The following is a 21,961-nucleotide window of genomic DNA, read 5'->3' as shown; positions in this document are numbered from 1 at the left end:
TATTTCCATACATGGCTTGGCAGTTCGGGCTGGACTGTTCCCATGAGGCACAGGGTCAGACTGATTTGCATATGGCTATGTCTGAACTGGGGTGGCAGAGTGGGCTAAAGAACGGTGATGGATTAAACCTAGATCAGTTGACTGGGGGTGAGTGTTTGTATTGTCAACGCTCCGTCCATCACCACCTTTGGTTTTTCTTTGGCATATTTCCAGTGCCAACATCTACACTTCCGTGTTCTTTAAAGTTCTTCTTCGAATAAAGGAGTTTGACACTTCATTAACACAGGCCTTTCATTTGACAGATCTTAATTACTGTGGAACACACCAGCCTTGTCTAAATGGAGGAACTTGCAGCAACACCGGGCCCGACAAGTATCAGTGCTCCTGCCCCGAGGGATACTCTGGACTTATCTGTGAAATTGGTAAGTGCTTTGAAACCGATACTAATTGCTGTTCAGCTTGAAATCTGCACCCAACCCTTTTCCAGCATAAGAGCAAGGCACTGCTGTGTTCCAAAATAGACAATGTAGTGCCGTTTTCTGCCTCCATGTGCGGGAAACCCACATTTTAATGAGACTAGGCGTTGTGCAAACGTTTAACGCCTCTAAATGCTTCTGATTGTTTTCGGGGCATGTGTATGTTCATGGTGTCGTGGGGGGTGAAGGGGGCCAGCCTTTCGGAGATTAATGAGTGTCTGGCTTGTGTCTGGTGGGGGAAGTGTCGGAATCCGCGAGATTTCCAGCAGATATGTCATGCTATGGTGATCAGTGTGGCCTAGCGTGAACAATCATTTCCTGCCTGTATCGCCAGCTGCAGGTGAAAGTGACAGGCGGTGACTGATGGGTGTCACGGCCACTTTTAGAAGGATGGCTTTTGTAGGCTTCAAGCAGCATTGGGAACCCGTCCAGCCAACCCCACTATCGAGCGTTGATCAGTGGGAAATAAAGCATTTATCTATCAAGCTGCTGTGCTGCCCTGTGTTGTTTCCCTCCTCGAAGTGTGCATGTATTGCTGCTATGTTATGTGCACCTTGCTGGTTGCTTCACTGTTCAGTGTGCCTGATTGGCCCGATTGTTTCTTCGATTTGGCCATAGAGATGGAATCAAAGGATTTATTTTTGTTAGTGACGGCTCGTATTGCTCGAATAAAACGCACAGTCGACTTTGAAAACATTTTCTTGTTTGTAATGTGTTCGCTTGTTTCGATCGTGCCACGTTCTCACTTTGTGTTTGTTTGTGTTTTTTTAAACAGCTGAGCATGCGTGCCTGTCGGATCCTTGCTCCAATAGCGGCAGTTGCTCCGAAACCTCGACGGGCTATGAATGCAAGTGTGCCCCTGGTTGGTCGGGCCCAACTTGCACTATCAGTAAGTACATTTCTGTAAACGCATTGTTAAAAGGCCCAGTTTGTTTATTTATTCTCCTATATGATTATATATTATTGTATATTTTCTACTTTATGTTCTCTCAATAAACTCTCTTTTGAATAACACAAAAAAAAAGTCTTAGTTAACTGGGGGAGCAAAACTATCTTTGAGTTTTGCATGCCTGTGAGGTAAACTATTTCTCCCGTCCCTCAAAATGTGTGTACCTTTATTCCCCTCGTGACTACGACCTTGCTGATTCCTTACTTCTGGTGCATATTATTAACTATTATGCATTTACATTTTTCTTTTGTTTTGTTTGCAGACGTTGACGACTGCTTTCCAAACCCCTGCGGCCATGGCGGGACCTGCCAAGATCTTGTGGATGGATTTAAATGCATATGCCCACATCAGTGGACTGGCAAAACATGTCAGATAGGTAAATGCACGTGTGTTTGCTTTGGCACATGACGCATGCCCTGCTTTCCGCGCTGGTGAATAGTCGCCCTTGCCAGCTGGATGAGCTTTAGGGCATACACATGTCGGTGTCGCTCTGTGCAGTACATTTCCTGGTTGGCGCTTCCCTGTGGGACTGCTGGGGACGCTTGCGCTGACACTGCAGATTATAGAAAGTAACAGAACTCGGGGCAGAGATAACGACCCATCAGTCTTGGCTTGAGCCTGCGTTCCCCTCGGCTGGGCCCTGTGGGAAAGTGACTGTATCTTTTCAGCCGTGTCAACTCCTCCAGACCAAGGAGCTCGCAGCTGGACTTGGGATGGCTGATCTCATGACGGATGGGCACTTGCATTCTCCACTCCAGCTGACCGCCCTGAGAGCAGCGCCCTCCCCGAATGGCTCACTTATTCCCAGTTAGTGGTTAGGCATCTCTGCTGCACATGCGTGTGGTGCGCCATCATGCACACACTCCAGCCATGCAATCAGGAAAGCAAGGCAATTTCATGCATTTGCATAAATGCCTATTTTTTAAAAACATGTTTTAACCCAAAACATTGCCTAAGGCCTAGAGGACTTACAAAAGTAGTGATGTGTTTTATTTTGACTTGGCTTCTCTGTCCTTTGGTCCTGAATATTGTTCTGTGCTTCTCTCCTTGTAGATGCAAATGAATGTGAAGGGAAACCTTGCGTGAATGCCAACTCCTGCAGGAACCTGATTGGCAGCTACTATTGTGACTGCATGGCTGGCTGGACCGGCCAGAACTGCGATACAGGTAAGCATATTTTGCCCTTCTCCCCGCTTGTAGGTTGTGTCCCAGGCCCTTGACTGGCTATTTTTGAGTTAAACGGAGTGTCTGGTGCAGAAGGGGAAATCTCAGCGGCTGGTGTTTTTAGAAAGGGAGTAGTCGGTCTGGAATGAAAATATACAATTTTATCAGACTCATTAGTCCGTAGCGTTGCCATATTCCGATAACATAACCGAAACAATGATGTGAAGTTGCGTGGAGCCTCCTGGAAGAATGGCCTGGGGTTCCCACCCATTATAATAACCTTATCTGGAGGAAAGCATGCAGGAAATTTGACAAAAGCTTTATCTCGCGAGAACTGTACAGACGTTTGCATTGTTTGTCTGCATCTGGAATGTACGTTGACGTTCTCTGTAGCAGGTATGCTAACAAGTGCAATGTTTTTTGGTGCAGATATTAACGACTGCGAAGGTCAATGTAAGAATGGAGGAACCTGCAGGGTAAGTTGTTATGCCCTACCTTTTTTTTTTTTCATCTCTTTGCCTATTTTAATAGTTTAAGTATTCCATACAGTACAGGCTTTGCGTGCCCTTTAGTAATTCTCAACCAGTATAACCGTTCTTCCCATCAGTTTAAAGTCCTGCTTTCTGGACAGTAATCTGTGCTATATAGCTTGAGCTTATGTACAGCTCCTCCTATTGAATACTACTTCCTTGTCCCAGCACCCCATTCCCTCACTTAAATATAGTGAGTGGATTGTATGATTCGTTGGGGTAAGGAGCTCCCCTCTTTAGCAATCTGACCATAAGGGGGCAAGACCAAGACTTAGCTCAATCCTCAAGCATGAGGCCTTGACTTTGGACGCAGGATTTCTTATATCCAGAAAATTAAAATGGTGTTGTGCCTATTGACGGCGAAAAACACTTGGCACGTGTTTCGTTTTATCGCTCTGCGTCGTGCCAGGAAATGTTAAAAGAATACAATCAACTGCAACACCAGAAATGTTCGGGGCGATGAAGGTTGGACTAATGCTGTGGCTTTTTTCTGTTGTGTTACCCTTCCTCCCTTCAGGATCTTGTTAATGGTTATCGCTGTGACTGCCCAGATGGCTATGCAGGCGACGACTGTGAGAAAGACCTCAATGAATGTGCGAGCAGCCCCTGCTTGAATGGGGGTGACTGCAAGGATGAAATCAATGGATTCCAGTGCCTATGCCCTGCTGGTTTCTCAGGAAACCTCTGTCAGGTGAGCATTGGTGAAAGGCAAGCCCCACATAGCCAGGGCTTCTTCCCGCAGTTTCTTTTATTTCCTCCCCTTTTCTTCCCCATATGATTTGTGCACCGAATACCTCCCGCAAAGTGAGGCCTACTATAAAGTCAAGTTTCTTATAGCTGACTAGCCCCAAAAAATGAATATTTTTTTGTTTGACTGTTTGTTTGTAAGTTAGCTTCTGCTGTTGTCTGTTCTTATCTGTGCTGCGATTGTGGCAAGTGTAGGGCACATTATGTGCAGTTAATGGGGCTGCCAGATAAAAGGTCATATTCCAGTGTCTGCTGCCTGTAGCAGTAAAAAGCACAATAATAAACCCTTTGTTTAACTTTGCTGTATGTTTTTTCTCCTCTTTTGCAATTACAGTTGGACATAGATTATTGTGAGCCCAACCCTTGCCAGAACGGAGCCCAGTGCTTTAACCTTGCCACTGATTACTTCTGCACCTGCCATGAAGATTACGAGGGGAAGAATTGTTCACACTTGAAAGATCACTGCCGCACTACTCCTTGTGAAGGTACATGGCTTGGTTTATATATAGTAGCGTGCGGGGAATCCCTTCATCTGCTTTTGCTTAATTATGTGAAGTTCTGCAAAAATTGCTCTATGTGAAATGTAAAACCTGCATTAAGCGCTATATTTTAGCACCCTGCCAGTTTGTTCATTAGTTTAATTTCTGCAACAAGCAGTTTTCAACCTTCTGGGGTCCTCTCAACTGGCCCCATGTCATAAGTGCCTTCAGTTCTGATTAGGCCAGCACCCCTCTGACTTCTGAAACATGTAGCTTTGCTCTTGCCCTTGTATGTACAGGCGGGCCATCCTCTGCATGCAATGTGCCAGTGTCTAAAAAGACCAGCTGAAGGCGCTCAGGGTAGCAGCCATATGTGTAAACAAGTTTGGCAAGAACAGTAGTTTGATAGAGGACAAAGCCTGCCTGTTAACAGCATGTTTGAGGGACTGGTGCCAGCACTTTCCATGCGTATTTTGCCCATTCTGTCCATTTGTTTTTATTAATGTACAATTTTTGTCTAGAGGTGGTGGTAAGTACCTGGTCTGCCCCAAAAAAAAATGTTCTAATGTTGGTCCTGGCACTCTTAGCCCACATCCCAGTCTCCAGCTCTAGTGGTCTATTCATCTGCTGCCCCTGTGTCCGTATATTCTATTAAGGAATTTGAAGGCCTCTTGCATGTCTCTCCTAACACACAAACCAACATGGTCCCTCAAATATGAGAAACTACTGTTATTTGTAGGTCTGTTATTTTGAGTAGGGTATAGCTTATTTTTTGTAATAAGTGTACATTTTTTAAATTCCCTATAATCTAGTATATCACTGTTAAGTCACCGCCAACACAGGGTTTAAACTCGCTCTGTTCAGTATAATGCATTTTACATACCTCTCACTCAACACCTGCTCACAGTACATATACCCTTCTAGGAGCGCGGTACACCACGGCGGGCTTCTTTCACTGCCATTTGCTTTATGCGCTATAAACTTAAATGACTACACAATTGCTAAAAACTGTTGATTCTTATTTTCAAAGAGTTGCATATTTAGAAGACTCTACAGACTTGTTTCTTGTATCATTTACAGTAATTGATAGCTGTACGGTTGCAATGGCTTCCAATAACACTCCGGAAGGTGTCCGTTACCTTTCTTCAAGTGTCTGTGGACCCAGTGGGAAGTGCAAGAGTCAGTCTGGAGGCAAATTCACATGTGAATGTAACCAGGGCTTCACCGGCAGCTACTGTCATGAAAGTAAGAGATCTCCATGTTTGCTGCTTGTATGATCTGTGTGTAGTACTGTCTGTGCCTAGTTCCTGAGATTGGATTTACAGAAATCAGCATTCTGCTCACAAGAGCTCATTGACCAGTTGACTATAGCCTTATAGCCCACCTTAGTGGGCTATGCCGGCTTTTAAAGACCCGAGCCGAAGGCCAGGGACTTTAACAAGGGACCGAGACTTTAATATCCCGTATAGCCCTGCTACGAAGGGCTATAAGGCTATTAGAACATCCTGCCACTAGAGGGCAGAATGTTCTAACAAATAAAACAAAGGCCTCTCGAGGGGATTTAAATCCCCCTGAGCTCCGAGAGGCCTTTGTAAAACATTGGAATGTTGCTCTGCGGGCCTTTACCGGCCCGTAGAAGCATGGAGCTCTCCATTGTCTACAATGGAGCTCCCAACATTCCAATGTTCTAATATATTTTAAATTCCAAGAAAAGGAAGTCTGGGTTTGAGAGTGCGTCCCTTTGCAAATACAGCAGGCAGCAGTCTAACCATTTTCAACCAGGGCCTACTGGTTATTAGTATTTTCTGCCTTCAGTGGGTGAAAAAAATCAGTTGATTTGTTAACGAAGGTGGTGTGTTGGGCTGTGGGCCACAGTCTAAGCATCCAGGCGTATCAATGTTTTGGTTTTGAAATTGGTGAGCATACTTCAGTTGATATCACTGTGTATGCACAAGGCTAGTTCCCTTACATGTAAAGCTTTTAATTTTAGTATGTTGTATCTGAAGTTTCCTAAAATTTTATGAGGGGAATACGTGTCCTTCTGTCTTACTCTTTCTAGGGTGGGGACTCCTCTGATTAGCCATGTGGCCCCTGTACCATTGCTTTAACTGAATCGTGTTCCCCCGCCTTTTGTTGCAGATATCAATGACTGCGAAAGCAACCCATGTGTGAATGGCGGGACATGCATTGATGGTGTAAACTCCTACACGTGCATTTGCAGTGACGGCTGGGAAGGAACGTTCTGTGAGACCAGTGAGTAACCCGCCAGGCATTCCACTTCAGGGCTGAGGGTTGGGCTTGGATAGCTTTCCTCTAGACTGACAGGTTTGGTGACCACAGAGAAAGTTGTTTGCTCGACTTGCTACATTGAAGCAAGAGTTTCCCTGAATTCATCTTTTTAGATGCTTGTTTTGGTGCTTGTCAGCTTTGGGTGGGGTTGTTGGAAGATGTACACCATGGAAACAAACCTTTTCAAAGTAGATTTTTAAAAACAACTTTTACAAAATGATATGTCAATTCTGGGTGAAATAATTTTGTGGTATGTAGGCAAGCTATGCATTCTAATATGTTTTAACTAGGTGTTTTGTTCCATGGGTGAGCGAAGATAAAGAAAGAGATAATTTATGCAGAGGGAGTGCCATCGAAAAATATTCTATTTAAATTTTGTTCCTCCTCTACAAAATGTTTTCTTTTCTTTTTTAGACATCAATGACTGTAGTCAAAATCCTTGCCACAATAGAGGAACATGTCGAGACTTGGTCAACGATTTCTTCTGCGAATGCAAGAATGGGTGGAAAGGAAAAACCTGCCACTCCCGTAAGTATTTTTTCACATTGAAATAGGCAATCGGGTCCAGTGTTTGTAAACGCGACAAATGTTTAATTTTAAAGAACATATCACCAAGGAATGTATTTCTCCCCCTGCAGGCGACAGCCAGTGCGATGAAGCCACCTGTAACAACGGAGGGACTTGTTATGATGAAGGGGATGTGTTCAAGTGCATGTGTTCGGGAGGATGGGAAGGAGCCACTTGCAATATTGGTACGTTGGGCATCTCTTGTCGGCGAGGTTAAAATTCATTGTTGGACACACACCCGTTACAAAAAACTCCATAACACACGCCTGTTGGTTCTAAGAAATTGAAAAAAGCTTATTTTTCTATTACCTAACTTATAATTTACCGACCTTTGGAAAGATGGTGGTAGTAGTAGTCTGCTAGCTGAGTTTCACACTTGTGACCTCCCATCACAACATTTCTCCGTGGTGTGGACTAACATTAAGTTTTTCCGCTTTCTACAGCAAGAAACAGTAGCTGTTTGCCGAATCCCTGTCATAATGGCGGCACCTGTGTGGTCAGCGGCGACACTTTCACTTGCGTCTGTAAAGAAGGCTGGGAAGGACCAACTTGCACACAGAGTACGTATCACACTGCTTCTTTCGCTTTAGTGGGGCATTGTACATTGCCTGATGGTAATATTACTGGCTTGTCCGCGATCCGCCTGAGATGTAAAATTAAAACCAGAAGGCGGAACCTTTTGATGTAGCCTGCTGCTTTACCTGAATATTGGGTTTTAATAACTTTTTTTGCTACAGTGCTGATCTGGGCATGAGTAAGTTGCAGATGTGATAAGTGCAGACAGATGTTGCTTCCTGCTCCCTCTTTTTTTCTCAAATCAACCTCTGCTTCCACTCAATTTCTTCCTTAAGCATCTTTCCAAGGCTCTCCTCCTGGGAGTGTATTTGTTGCTTTGAAGTTGGGCCATAGATCCCTTTTGGTTGATTTTGAAAGCTGTTCTTACCTTCCGTATGTGCTGGTGCTGCTTCATGTAACTGGCTCCTGAAGATTAATGGCCTGATTTAGATTTTGGCGGACGGGTTACTCTGTCACAGCGGTTATGGATATTCCGTCTGCTGAAATCTAAATCCCATAGGACATTATGAGATTACATTTCGGTGGATGAGATGTCCTTCACCATCTTGACGGAGAAACCTGACCACTGAAATCTAAGTCGGGCCCTACGGAACTTAAATTAAGGACCACACTAGCCTTGCTTGACCTAGTGGATGGAACTGGACTTATTGTGTAGGGAGATGTCGAACTAGGGTGTGGACAATAGAAATGTCAACACTATAATGTCAGCAAAAATCTATTTGGGGGCTTAGAACCTTGAGAGGCTAAGGATAACCTGGAGCTGGGCGGTACACTTCTCATTGCCATATGTCCACTGCTGTATTTCAGCTGGAATTAAAGCTTGGATTAGGAAAAGGTCTAGGCTCTCTATATAGGGCAAGGCAAATGCTACACACTGTACAGCAACAGCACTGATAGCTTTGCCAGTCTGAGGTCTTCTGCTTAATTGGAAGTAGCATAACGCATTAATTATGGGTAATCGACATCCCTTTTTCAACAGAGGTCAGTCCCAACAGGGACGTTTCTCGAAGTTTAGGAAAGCTAACTGTTTATTAGTGTGCAACCTTGAAGGCGTAGGAATATTCAGGAAGTGAAGATGTCCGCCAGAGAGCAGATGAGCATATTTAGTCAATTTTGTCATGGATGCCCAGGTTGCAGTGTTTGACACCTAATGTGCCGATTAACAGCCATTAAAAAAAATTATGAAGCGAAACATATAATTGGCATGCATGATGTCATCGATTGGATATTCTCAAATAACCCCAGTGACATCACAGAAAGCGATCAGCTCTCTTTATGTAAAAGAAGCTTGCACTGTGTAATTTTCTTATGGGGGGATTGTTTGCATAATCAGCGCAAGCTGTACTGGTGGTCTTTAAGGAAGCTTGCACGACTGCTCCCAGAACTACTCTTGTTATGGAAGCACGAGGGATGCTTATATTGTACTGCTTCCCTTCCTCTTGATTTCCTGGCCTCCATTTCTGTTTCCACTGCTTCTCTCCATCTGTTTATCTGCCTGCTCTGAGCATCATTGCGAAGTAGCAGGAATGGACAAGGATCGGAAGATTCTCCGATGAGAATTTTCAACTTTCCCTGACTCGCAGAGATGTCAGGCGGCTGTCCGATTGTCAGCTCTTTTTTTTATTTTGCCTCACTGTATTTGTGCGATTTTGTTTTGTAGAATTTATTTATACTTAAAACATCACTCAAAATCCAATCATGTTCTCTGGTAAACAAGTATTTTTTTTAATTCTTTGAACACTAAAATACTGGTTCAAAGTCCATCGAGGAATAAGTCTGCCGTGCTCTGTTGCCCTTTACTAAATATGTAACATTCTTCCATGAGGTGGGGGGGATTGCAATTAAAACAAAAAAAAACTCCGGAAGTAAAGAAAGTATCAAAGTACGAGTTGTGAAGCCAAAGAACGAGTAGGGTTTGGTGTGTTAGGCAGTGTGGGGAGACCACCAAACCAGAATTACCAGGCAGTCGTGTCTGAGCAGATCCGTTTATCTCCACCATTGACTCTTTAATAGATTAGCATGCCCAAAATTATTCAATGTCCCCAGACGGGGAATCTTGGATAGGAAATGCACTAATTTAATATAGTACTGTGTAGAGCCTTGTACAAAGCATGCAACTCCTTGCTGCTGTAAGATTTTTAAATTGTTCTTCGCTTGCTTTTTCAGATACCAATGACTGCAGTCCTCATCCTTGGTAAGTGGCGTTTCTACATTTCTTTCTTTGGGAAAATGCTGTCCTTGATGGACATTGTTACCCGCTTATTCGGTTTTTGCTAAAAGTTGTTTTAGTTGTTCAAATAGTAACCGCCTCTTTCTGTGTCTTGCTAATCTAGCTATAATAGTGGAACCTGCGTGGACGGCGACAACTGGTACAGATGTGAATGTGCTGCAGGCTTTGCTGGACCGGACTGCAGAATTAGTGAGTACTGCTGCAAGAATCAGCCCTTCTTAAACCTTGTGGTTGGTCGGAACCGGATTCAGTAGGCCAGACCCTATCCTTGAACATGGTCCGCCACATGCACCTTCTCTCCTTTTAGTCAGTGGGCTCCTTGATTGAATTCTGAAGCGTGCAACTACTGCCCGAGCTCCAATAGTGATAATTGTGCACAATTCAGAAATGTCTAATGTAACTATGATTTTTCAAATAATCTTGTATAAGTTGTTTCACAACGAGAGTAATTATTGCACAATATGTGCTCCCACGTTTAAATTAAGGGTTTATGTTAGTAGGAGGCATTCTAAATGTGATTAGTCGCGTTGTTTAACTTGTATGTTTTGTTAATGTGGTTTGGGCCACACATTTTTAATTTACACCAGGGAGCTTTTTGATGTATCTTGTGATTCTGTTTATTGACGTAGAAATTGAGTGTTACACTTTCTCCCACAAAGCATTGCTTTGTATTGTGGTGGTTCATATGTATGTTGCGACAACCTCTAGTCCCCAGAGTACCACCCCGCTTTGACATGCAGCTACACCACCCAATCACTTTTAGCCGGTTTCTCTCCCATCTTGGTTTTTCTCACGTTTTAAAATGCTAGCCACAAGCGCCCTTTGCAGGATTCACAACTGATATTTCTAGTTTTATCTAAATGGATCCTACGCCATTCCAAGCAACTTTTCCACTGAATCAAATAGTCCTTCCACAAACCGTTATTAGGAACTTGTCGGTGACTCCTGTCATCATGAGCCTATAAAAAAGGACTGCATTCTTCAAAACTTTGGTGGCTCTGTGGCAACGTCCCATCAAAGATCAGACTAGATGCTTCTTCTCTTCTTGCTTTTTAGAACACATTCCTTCCAGGAATATTTAATCTGCCATTGGGAACCTCCTGCCTCTGCTTCTCCCATTGGCTGACCTTGGAGAAAGTGTCCCTCTCTACTATGTACCCCGTCTTCTATTGTCCATCCTAAACTTGTGTACAGTGCCCACTGCTTCCCAGCTAGATTTGCTCTCTGTAACTTCCAATACATACATATATGTGTGGTTAATCTTAGTCTGAGCTTTGGAAAATGTAAGGGAGCCTTTAGCAGTTAAGCAATCCAGATATTTTGAGACTTCATTGGCCTGTGCCACATCCTTTAAATTAAATGTATTTGTGAAGAACAACAGCCTCTTCACCCCAAAACCAGCTTATTATTACCCCTGCCTCCTTCCTCACATCCCCCAGACTGCTGGCCTCCTATCATTGTAACTGCCTCATTGGTCAAAGAAGATGGATGAGATAATGAGATGTTTTTCTCTCTGCAGATATCAACGAGTGCCAGTCCTCACCCTGTGCTTATGGTGCTACATGCGTGGATGAAATCAACAGCTATCGCTGCCACTGCCCGCCAGGGCGCAGTGGACCAAGATGCCAAGAAGGTACTTTCATTGTTCACTTGTCTACTGTAACATTTCTTCTTGCTTGTTAAACTTGATAGAAATGAGTAAGTAAATGGTTTGCCTTTTTCAGTGACTGGAAGACCTTGCATTACAAATGGACAAGTGATGCCAGACGGAGCCAAGTGGGATGACGAGTGTAATACCTGCCAGTGCTTGAATGGAAGAGTTACCTGCTCAAAGGTGAGTGCACTTATCCCACTCCTGTCTTAGGCGCAGGAGGCATTCATGCCATGGGAAATGTTTTCATAGTTGTAAACTGCTGGGGCACTGAGTAACCATGAGTGAGCATGCTAATGCTTTGCTGATGAGATCAGATACTGAGAATGATAAGTGGTAACTGACTTCAGTGCCATCTAAGGGTGTTCTGCGTTGATTTAGGGAATGCTAGGGTTTTCATTTTGCTAGCATCTTGGTGGCATGGCTAGTACCACCAACACACAGCATGAACTTACTGTCAACACCAAACTCAGATCCGGGTCATTTCACTGTTGCATCCTGGTGGCATCTACAGCGTCCTCTTCCAACTCTGATTCATTGATCAATCTTTCATCCAAAGAGATGAGAAAATTGATCTCTTTGAGCTCTTTAAATCTTTTTGCTTCTTCGTGTGTTCTTGCTCCCACCGTGGGCAACCCTGAAGTATAGTGCATGAATACTTCTTCACTAAGACTTTTTACCATTTTTATGGCCAGGCATTCTTTATTTCCCCTTCAAAAAATTACCTAAAGCATGGGTTCAAATTCCCATGTTTCACCTCGAATAACTGTCCCGTTGTTTACTTGAGCCCGCTGTTCCTCAGACAGCATGCATATCCAGTATGCATTTGTATCGCTTCTCATGAGAACTAAAAGTATTCTGCGCTCCATTTGAAGCTGCCGCCTTGCTGGTACGATGGAAGCTATAATCTGTCTGAGGATGTTGCCATTGGCTGACCAGGGTCGAGTCTTTAACGAACAAACTCATAAAAACATTAGCAGTACTAAATATTGGTCTTCATGGGAGAATGTTTCGTTCAAGATTTCACCCTTGCTTTTTCAGAGAGATAGCTTGCTGCTTCCAGCAGACAAAGAGAACTCCACCTTGTTTTAGATCTTCCAGGCTTTTATTTTATGGGCCTTCTTGTGCAGATGTACTTTCTTGGTTGGCTGCTTGTTGGAAAGAATGCGGGGGTGGAATTGGTTGTAGGCATTTTTAAGTTTGTCCCGTCTCAGCTTGTCTTTTCAGAACCATATTCCAGTCTCCATTCACCTGCAGAGCACATCTTGTTGACGTAATACTGTAATTTGAATCAAACTTGTTTGCGTTAATGGCTCATTTTTCTGCTTCCAAGCAGATCTAGATTAGCCAATGTATAAGAGCCGGATAGAAGTCAAATAGAGGAAACACTGTCTTATTTTGTGTTTTTGTTTTTTTTTGTATTCAGAAGTTAAGATCCGTAGTTGGTCACAGATTTATTTGGGGCAATTTATTACAGATAAGGATTGGTAAAACAGGGTGACTTTGTGGTTTGATGTAGGACTTTAGGAGTCTGTGTTTGAGCAGCAAGATAGTCAGGGGTATCTTAGGGAGGGGATCCATCTCTCATTTATAAAATTAAGTCCACAAGCTCTGGATGTCTCTAAGCACCGCTCTTGCAGAACACAAAATGTTTGAGCGTCCAGTGTTAGGAAGAGGTTTTAGGTGGGGGTTTGGTGTTTGAAGTATTAAATTGGACAGGGCATTGAAAGGGAGAGAGGGCTGGCGCAGGAGTATTTTAAGAGGATGTTCTGCAATTTGACTATGCCTGGATTTTGGATAAACATTCCTTATGGACAACCCTGCAGCCCATGGCCCTGCTCTTGGTAACCTGCGAGTGCATGAGGTTTACTCACGCTCGCAATGTTGCTGCGCATGCTGGTTGTATCTGAATTAAGACAGTGAAATATTTGGTTGGCCGTATCCTTACAGCAGGGAGCTTACCATATGTTTTGCCCAGTTGTTCTATGGATATTACCAGATTCACTGAAATGAGGCGATTCTGAGGCTTGTTCTTTATAGATTTGCCACATATACCATCACCTGCTGCAGAATTTGCATATTTCAAGAAAAAAAATTCTTTAGCGCAAAAGGATCAAAATGCACTCAAACCACTGCCACACTTGTTGTTGCGCCTTGGTAGGCCCTTTGCACAGGTTAACCGGTCACCTTTCAGATATTATTTGCAGGTTAAATTGAGATTAATTTGGTGCATAATGAAATAAAGCTTCCACAATAAGGGTCTGCATTATGCCACATAATGTCTTTTCTTGACGCATAACTTAGCCTACCCTACCACATAATTCCAGAGCCCGGGGTACAACAAACAACATTTTAAGGGTGTAGAAAATTGTGCAACAGCCTCGAATCCCTTTACCGCACTTACATATGTTTCCTTTACCTTACAGGTGTGGTGCGGCCCTCTGCCTTGTCAAGTGAACGTCAAAGGCCACAACGAGTGCCCGGCTGGCCAGACCTGTGTGCCCATCAAGGACGACCATTGCTTTGTCCCGCCCTGCAATGGAGTCGGCGAATGCTGGCCGTCCAATCAACCCCCGGTGAAAACAAAGTGCAACTCCAACTCCCAGGACAGCAGCTGCGCCAACATCACTTTTGCCTTCAACAAAGACATGATGACGCCAGTGAGTGTTATGTTAAAAAATGCCCTTTAAAAATCTAGAATGGCTAGCACGGTTCTTTTCGAAGCTCTGTTTTCACAGTCTGAGCACAGGGATTTACGTAGGTCTCGAGAGAACAGAGAGGCTGACCCAGTTCAGGAAATGGCGTGATTATGAGATCAGCGTGTAAAGCTTCCCGCCTCCAGAGGCCGAGAGCGGCCCTGGACCGAGGCAGGGGAACTGCCGCCGACTGCTAGTCCCATTCGTGCAGGCCGATGGGTATTGTTGAAAGGGAGACAGAAATATAGAGTCCTGAATATCTCTGGGCTGCACCAGGAATCTCAGTTTGACCTGCTCCAAACTTTGAAAAGAACCCTCTGAATGTTTGGCTATTCCGGGAAGCTATTTTCCGTTGTAAGCGTCCAGGCTAGTCAACCTATTAATTGAAAATGTTAACATTTTAGTAATGGGATTAGTCAGAGCTTCCTCCGGCTGGTTGAGTTCTTGCCGCACAGTTGTGAACTCATAAAACGGAACCCTAGCATGGCGGCTGCAAAACCTCATTATTATGCGGTTTTCTGATTAGTGGAAACTGAAATGAGTACTGAACTTTTTTACCTATTATTATTATTATTATTATTAGGTTTTTTTTTTTTTTTTTTTGCAAGCCCTCTCTTTCCAAGTCTTCCATTTTTATTTGCCACGCTTCATTAAAATTTTTGGATTTTTCCCTTTGCTAATGGAGATATTCTGTCCTCTTCTAAAGGGGAGGTTTAATATCTTCAGTGTGCCTGTGTTTTCCTGGTTGCAGTTCTGAACTGTTGGCATCTGACCAGGGTTTCTTTAGGCTTCCATACACAATGAAGTCCCACATCACGATGTCGGGCGGACTGCCAATGACAGGCCGTCAGTGGCAGTATGCCTGACATCCAGGCCAGCGGTTTGACCGTTGGATTACAACACTGGCGGTCAGAGCGCAGTTGTCTAGGGGGTGGGGGGATGAGACCGCTGCCTCTGACAGGTTCAAGAAGCCAGTCGGGGCGGAGGTAGTTCTGTAATCCCTACAATGAAGCCAGTACCTGTTTGTACTGCGGCTTGTGCGGCACAAAAAGGCACATTCCGACTACCCTGCTGGCGGTCCTATCCTAATCAGGCAGGTGAGACCACCAACTCATTGTCGGACAGACACCTCCTGTGGCTATGACAGTCAGACGCTCGTCAGACCGCCATCTTAATGAGGGCCCAAGTTGGGTATTGGATTTTGCCCACTTCTTGGGTGCTGAAGGTACCCCACTTTTTCTGGTGATGGAGGCTGTAACTCTTTACCACACATTTGGTTGTCACTTCTCTCTAGTACTCTGTTTAGCTGCCCTCTTTTTTTCAGTGGTTTAAAGGAATTGGAGGTAGAGGCTGTGTTGCCTCAGAACTGTGGGGCATATTACCAAGCCCCAGCGATAATTATCGCTAAGCGCACTTAGCGCTAGGATAATTATCGCCGGGTTGCGTGGATTTTTATCACTGAGATAGCGTGCTATCAGCAACGCTTATCTCAGAAGTGATAAAAATCCTTGCCCTAACTGCCAAATGAGAGATTATCGCTGGAAAACCAGTCTCTCGAAGTTTGGCGTTAGCTTGATGATAGAGGCTCACAAATTTAGCCATGATATCCACCTTCCATAGGATATCATGGCTAAGTCAGGAAAATACCAGGTGTAAAAAAAGCAGCGCTAACCGCGGTTAGCGCTTTTTTAATCACTAACAGAGTTAGCAACATCCTTGATAATAGGAGAAATGTCGCTTAACAACATTTCTCCTATTATTTTTCTTTGGAACGCCCCCTTTGCATCTCATTAGAGATGCAAGGGGAAGCGTAGAGAAAATGGGTGCTAACATGCGAAGTTGCGTGTTAGCACCCTGTTGCTGATAAGGAGATAATTTTATCTCCGCTTTCTTGGCTTTTAAAGCCAAAAAAGCGGAGATAAATCCCTTGATAATATGCCCCTTTGTGCCTTAGCATGATGATTTTATTTAAGGTTTCTGTATAGTGCACACTGAATCGAGACCCCCTGCCATGAGAGAATCCGCGAGAATTATAATATGCAGAATTAGAATGTTGCCTGAATGTGGTGTATGCCTGGTCAGTGTAATTTAGCCGTTCGTGCTTTGCATGGTATTACGGTCACTGATTTCTGGCATAATGTTTCTTACAACCCTCTAAATCGGGTTTGTGTGCTTGCAGGGTTTCACCACAGACCGTATTTGCAACGAACTGAGGAATCTTGGCATTTTTAAGAATGCATCGGCTGAATATTCCATCTACATTACCTGTGAACCGTCGCTTTTCGCAAGCAATGAAATTCACGTTGCCATTGTAAGTATTTTATTGAAGCATGTTTTTTGTTGTGGTGGTCCAACACTCTTACAAGCTACTAGCAAGGTCTGCACTGCAAGTAATGACACAAGTTTACAATAGGCAGAACATTTGAGAGCTCAGTAGGGAGGTAATTGACTTATGTTCGTACCGTAGTGGCTTTGTACACCACAAATGAGGGTTTATGTGTATTTGTGCAGTGCACATTTCCTGGTACAATTAGCACTTTGTCAGGTGTGGACCATGCTAGGTCCCTCAATTTAATGTTGTTTATATGGTTATTCACGTCTTTCCGGTATGAAAGCTACTGGGTAGTAATACATTAAGTTAAAGAAAGTGCAACAAAAAAAGGGCCTAAAAATTATGGGGGGGGGGGGTTGCTGGTATGTTAGTTTGGTTTTCTGCTTATTGACTGTGGTTAGTATTTCTAGATTGTTAGTTGTGCTTCTGCTTTACTTTTCCATAATGTTTTACCCGATTGTTTTAAACTCTCGAAGTATTATTACACTGGCATATTTTTCAACCCTGGATTTGTATTAAGTTATTTAAACCGGCATGTTTTTTCCCCGCCAGTCTGCCGAGGACAGTGGCGAAGAAGGAAATACCATCAAAGACATCACGGACCGAATCATTGATCTTGTTAGCAGGCGAGATGGAAACAACACCTTTATTGCAGCTGTGGCGGAAGTCACTGTACAAAGGCGGCACACCAAAAGCAAGACTGGTGAGCCTCAATATTTCCTAGTCCACAAATGGCTAAGTGACCACTGGTGTGGTAGTAATAATGGCCCCACAGAAATATTAACATGGTGGCGTGGTACTTGTTCACCTGCTGGAACATGAACTGACTTCCTTGTAACAAACAGTGGAGATGCTTTTGGGTACCTCATGATTAGATGGCACAATTGTTTCCAGTAGGTGGCGAACTAACTAATTCTGTACCATTTGTTGATGAAAAGCTATGCAGTTTCCTGCAGTGAGATATATGTAGGAGTCCACATATCCTTGCCAAACAGTTAACCTGTACGGTGCTTGCATGGGTATTTTAAGGAAAGATATCTATTGAGTAGTGTCTTATGTTCTACACTTAATAAGTTGTCTTTATAATTAACTGGAGATTACTCAGTAGTTGGAGGCATAAGGGGATAACTGAGACAGCGGAAGAACCACTGAGTTACCCCCCCACACTGTTCTGTTCCTTTCTAAACAGAATGTGGGGTTCCCTCAAAGTAATGTACATGTAAAATGTCTGCTTGACTACAGGTACGTGCACAGACCAGGTTTCTGAAAGAAACTGGACCATTTTTTTCCTGTGGACTAGAAAATATATTTTTTCTCTGTTCGATCAGTCAAGCTCAACCTCTATGTAGCAGGGCATTGCACCACGGTTGGGTAGTTTATATGCCCTTGGTGTGCAATTATGGTACCAATAATGCAGTTGGTGCAGAAAAAAACTCTTATTTTTGTCACTCTAGGTATTGTGTAAAAGTAATCCTATCAATTGCCCATTTTAAAAACAAAAGGAATGAGCAAAATGGAGGTGAACCTATATTGGCAGCATAGCTCATAAAAATGGGTAGACACCCAGACATTACCTGATATTTCACCACTTGGATGGTGTCATTATACCGCAAGAAGAGATTGCAACCCTATGCATGTTTTGTGATGCATTGATACCTAGTCTTTAATATTCTGCGTTGAAGATCCATTTTTTCCCAGAGATTTCTACTAAAAATCATGATTTGCGAATCCTTATTTTTATTTATTGTGTTCAGAATTTCACTAATTTCTTGCTACTTTTGATGCCTTGCAGATTTCTTGGTGCCTTTGCTGAGCTCCATCTTGACCGTTGCTTGGATCTGTTGCTTAGTAACTGCGTTTTACTGGTGCATGCGAAAACGCAGAAAGCAGAGCAGCCACCCTCACACCGCTGCAGAAGACAACACCACAAATAATGTGCGGGAACAACTGAATCAAATAAAGAACCCAATTGAGAAACATGGAGCAAACAGTGTGCCCATAAAAGACTACGAAAACAAAAACTCCAAAATTGCCAAAATAAGGACACACAATTCCGAAGTGGAGGAAGACGACATGGATAAGCACCAGCAGAAGACACGATATGTCAAACAGCCAGCGTACACACTAGTAGACAGAGAGGAGAAGCCTCCCAATGGCTCTCCCTCAAAACACCCAAACTGGACAAGTAAACAGGACAACAGAGACTTAGAATCTGCACAGAGCTTAAGTCGGATGGAGTATATTGTATAGCAGACAACTATGCCTTCATTGTCAAGGCTTGGAGCTCCTAGTTCTTAACTGTTGTGTAATATTCTGAGTCTAAGGCTATTTTGTACTTAGAATCCTCTGTTAATTTAAGTTTTGACAAGCTGGCTTACACTGGCAAAGATAGTTGCTGTGGTTGGCTGAAATACCAAGTGCTGCATCTCACATCTATGCAAAACTAGTCAAAACTGTCCTAATGTACAGTCGGCGACAGCTGATACACCATGGATCTGTCTCGAGGGTTTGGCGCCATCCTTCTTTGCTCCTCCACATGCTTCAGCATTCTGCCTGGACTTCTGAGTTCTATATATAGCCTTAGAAAATGCATTTTATTTATATTTATTGAATGTCTTTTGTTCTCTTTTTTTGTATATTGGTTTTATGTTGAGTACAACTAGTTCTGTATTTGAAAGTGCCTTTGCAGCTTAGAACCACAGCAACTATCAAAATTATGTTTATTATTTATTTTTTTATTGTATTTGTGTTCGGGTCGGGAAGGGGTGGGGACTCTGTCGGCAGTTGCTGGTAAAATGAAGAATTTAAAGAGATGTGTCAAACTAGGGTTGTATAGATATGTAAATATTTTTTTTATTAATCACTGTGTATATTTGATTTATTAACTTAATAATCAAGAGCCTTAAATATCATTCCTTTTTATTTATACGTACGTGTTTAGAGTTGAAGGTTTTTGATAGCTTTGTAAAGCTCATGGCTCCTTTATTTTTGAATTTTTCTTGTTACATGTTGCCTATATGCCAAAACTGAGGTGTTCTAAAAAAAATAGTTTATTTTTTAACAATAGTCGGGATTTAATGCCCCGATGCAGTTTTTGTACAATGTCAAATGTTTGAACCACCTTCTCTAGTATCACTTGATTATTTGTAAGTATTGACTGAGGCAGTTTAGAAATTTAGACTAGATTTTTATTTTTTTTGCTGCTTTAGATTTAATGATAAAGGAGCGACTGGCAGATCTGCTGCAGAGCAGCTTAAGGGAACAAACCGAATTTGAACTATGTAGAAGATGTGAGTGGTTGCATGTAACAAAATCAAACTAGCGCATGAAGTTGGAAGCCAGCAATCTTGTTTTGTAAATTCTGATTTATTTTATTTTTCACCATGGAAACGTAATACCGAACCACTTGTAGATTTGATTTTTGTATTGTAACCTACTGCATTTAGGAAGTATTCTTATAAGCTAGTTGTTGAATACTTGAACAGTAGTATGTCCAGTGAGATCACGGTGTAGATTTGCTATAGACTCCACTGCCTGCCTTAACAAGTGATGAAATCAAAGTGCTATTACCATGTCCAAGGTAAACCGGATAGGCTGATAAACATAGTAATCTCTTTGGTAAGCCATTGAGATCCTGAAGATATCTTGTATTGTGATATTAGTGTTATATATGAACCTGAAAATGCATCTTTGATGTGTTACTGGCAATAAATTTTGAAAAGTAATATTTATTAAATTTTTTGTATGAAAACCTGAAAGAAAATGGTCTGTGTGGGATTTATTTGTAGCTGCTTGTTGTCTGTTCAAGTTTCTTTACAGCAGATTCTCTAAAGATGCTCTTGCTGGAAGAGAGCTGTCCTTTCAGGTTAACCTTAAATTTACATTTGTAGGACAATAAAATGTGTACAGGATAAGCATTCCTTTGGTAATAAGGTAAGGAGCTAAAATCAAGCGTGATCAAGGACTGGTTTAATGAAATAAAATTAAGAGCAACGGAAAGAACGCAATCTCATTCCTCTATTTTCAAGCATGGGGCTAAGTACATGTTTTTATCAGCTTCAGGTTATTGCCCGTCCTGTGCCAACATAGCATCCATTTCCTTAGAATCTCAACAGAGTGGAATAGTCCACTGGAGTTTAAGAATGTCATACCCGGTTCGAAAGATACACAACACTGGCTTCTCAGGTATTTTGAACGAATTGGCTGTTTTCATGTCATAATGATGCTATGTAACGCAAGCTTGTGTTCTTTGAGTTTCCTTGAGAGAACTATTTTTAGTAATAGTTGTTATTCAGCTAACGCTAAATGGATGATTTTATTTGAGGGAAAAGTCAAAAGACCTCGACACCATAACTGATAAAGTAAAAATCAACCCTAGATTCGAGCTTACAAAATGTATTGTGCCAAGTTTTCTTAAATAGGTGGAATGATAATTATTTACACCGATCCCCTTCCTCTACTTCCTGAGACCAGATTAACTTGGCATCTTGTATTCAAAGCTAAAAAGAGTTTATTAACATAATAAAAATTGCAGGTTCCAAACTGATCACTTGTCCCTACTCCTTTACTGCTGACAGCAGATCACACAGCTATCTGCACTCATGCACAACACTGCATTGCTATAGCCTTTCTGTATTTGTGTAAATGGGAAGTTGACCACTGATATAGCTGTTATGAATATTGTGGCAAACTATGTGGACTGTAGCCTAACGGTTAGGGAGTGGGGTGGAAGGAGAGTTATTCTAGTTTTAGGGTTTGTATGTGGTACATTAACTATCGCAAGTGAAAAAGGAAAAATGTGGCTTGCCATTTTAGGCAACACCAGTGTGCAGTATAATCAGAATAATGAATGATTGACGTATAACTGAAATACACCGATATGTACTGGGATATATTTTGTTTACTGAAGCCCATAATGTCACCTTATATATAACTTGAATACAAGATTTCCTAGCTATCATGAAGGAAAGTGTAAATTCTGTTAAAGACACTAAGGCAAGGAGTATGTTTAGCCATTTTATTAAAACAGCAGCTTCATTTAACAACATCAACCAGAACTACATGCCGCCATGAAACATGGCCTGGTGGAGAGTTTAAAATTAAACAAATTATGTAACATTAAGTTCATAACACTATCCCGCCTTTCCTTCTTGCGATCAGCGTTGGTTATCCGTACAATATTCCTTTATTCCAATTTTTAGTCCAATCCTATGTAAGAATGAGACCATCAGAGCATTCCATAATAAAACCTTAAGCACAAAAATGCAAATGTAGG

General features: G+C 42.5%; 1 protein-coding gene across 1 annotated transcript in view; it reads left to right on the top strand.

Moving 5' to 3' along the window:
• The window catches only part of JAG1 (jagged canonical Notch ligand 1), a 50,491-nt gene extending 30,042 nt beyond the window's left edge, over window positions 1–20,449 (top strand). The window contains exons 7-26 of the mRNA XM_078649542.1: window positions 303–422; window positions 1,252–1,365; window positions 1,688–1,801; window positions 2,479–2,592; window positions 3,019–3,065; window positions 3,637–3,810; window positions 4,201–4,351; window positions 5,426–5,590; window positions 6,485–6,598; window positions 7,049–7,162; window positions 7,273–7,386; window positions 7,645–7,761; window positions 9,944–9,971; window positions 10,111–10,196; window positions 11,527–11,640; window positions 11,732–11,841; window positions 14,085–14,318; window positions 16,534–16,665; window positions 17,239–17,389; window positions 18,479–20,449. Coding sequence (XP_078505668.1) covers window positions 303–422; window positions 1,252–1,365; window positions 1,688–1,801; window positions 2,479–2,592; window positions 3,019–3,065; window positions 3,637–3,810; window positions 4,201–4,351; window positions 5,426–5,590; window positions 6,485–6,598; window positions 7,049–7,162; window positions 7,273–7,386; window positions 7,645–7,761; window positions 9,944–9,971; window positions 10,111–10,196; window positions 11,527–11,640; window positions 11,732–11,841; window positions 14,085–14,318; window positions 16,534–16,665; window positions 17,239–17,389; window positions 18,479–18,936 — 2,771 coding nt within the window. The 3' untranslated portion in view covers window positions 18,937–20,449. The remainder of the gene's footprint in view (window positions 1–302; window positions 423–1,251; window positions 1,366–1,687; window positions 1,802–2,478; window positions 2,593–3,018; window positions 3,066–3,636; window positions 3,811–4,200; window positions 4,352–5,425; window positions 5,591–6,484; window positions 6,599–7,048; window positions 7,163–7,272; window positions 7,387–7,644; window positions 7,762–9,943; window positions 9,972–10,110; window positions 10,197–11,526; window positions 11,641–11,731; window positions 11,842–14,084; window positions 14,319–16,533; window positions 16,666–17,238; window positions 17,390–18,478) is intronic.
• Window positions 20,450–21,961: the final 1,512 nt, after the last annotated feature.

This window comes from Lissotriton helveticus, chromosome 6, assembly GCF_964261635.1.
Source record: "Lissotriton helveticus chromosome 6, aLisHel1.1, whole genome shotgun sequence".
Taxonomy (NCBI): domain Eukaryota; kingdom Metazoa; phylum Chordata; class Amphibia; order Caudata; family Salamandridae; genus Lissotriton; species Lissotriton helveticus.
The sequence above is the reverse complement of the archived record's forward strand: the minus strand, read 5'-3'. Positions and strand labels throughout refer to the sequence as shown.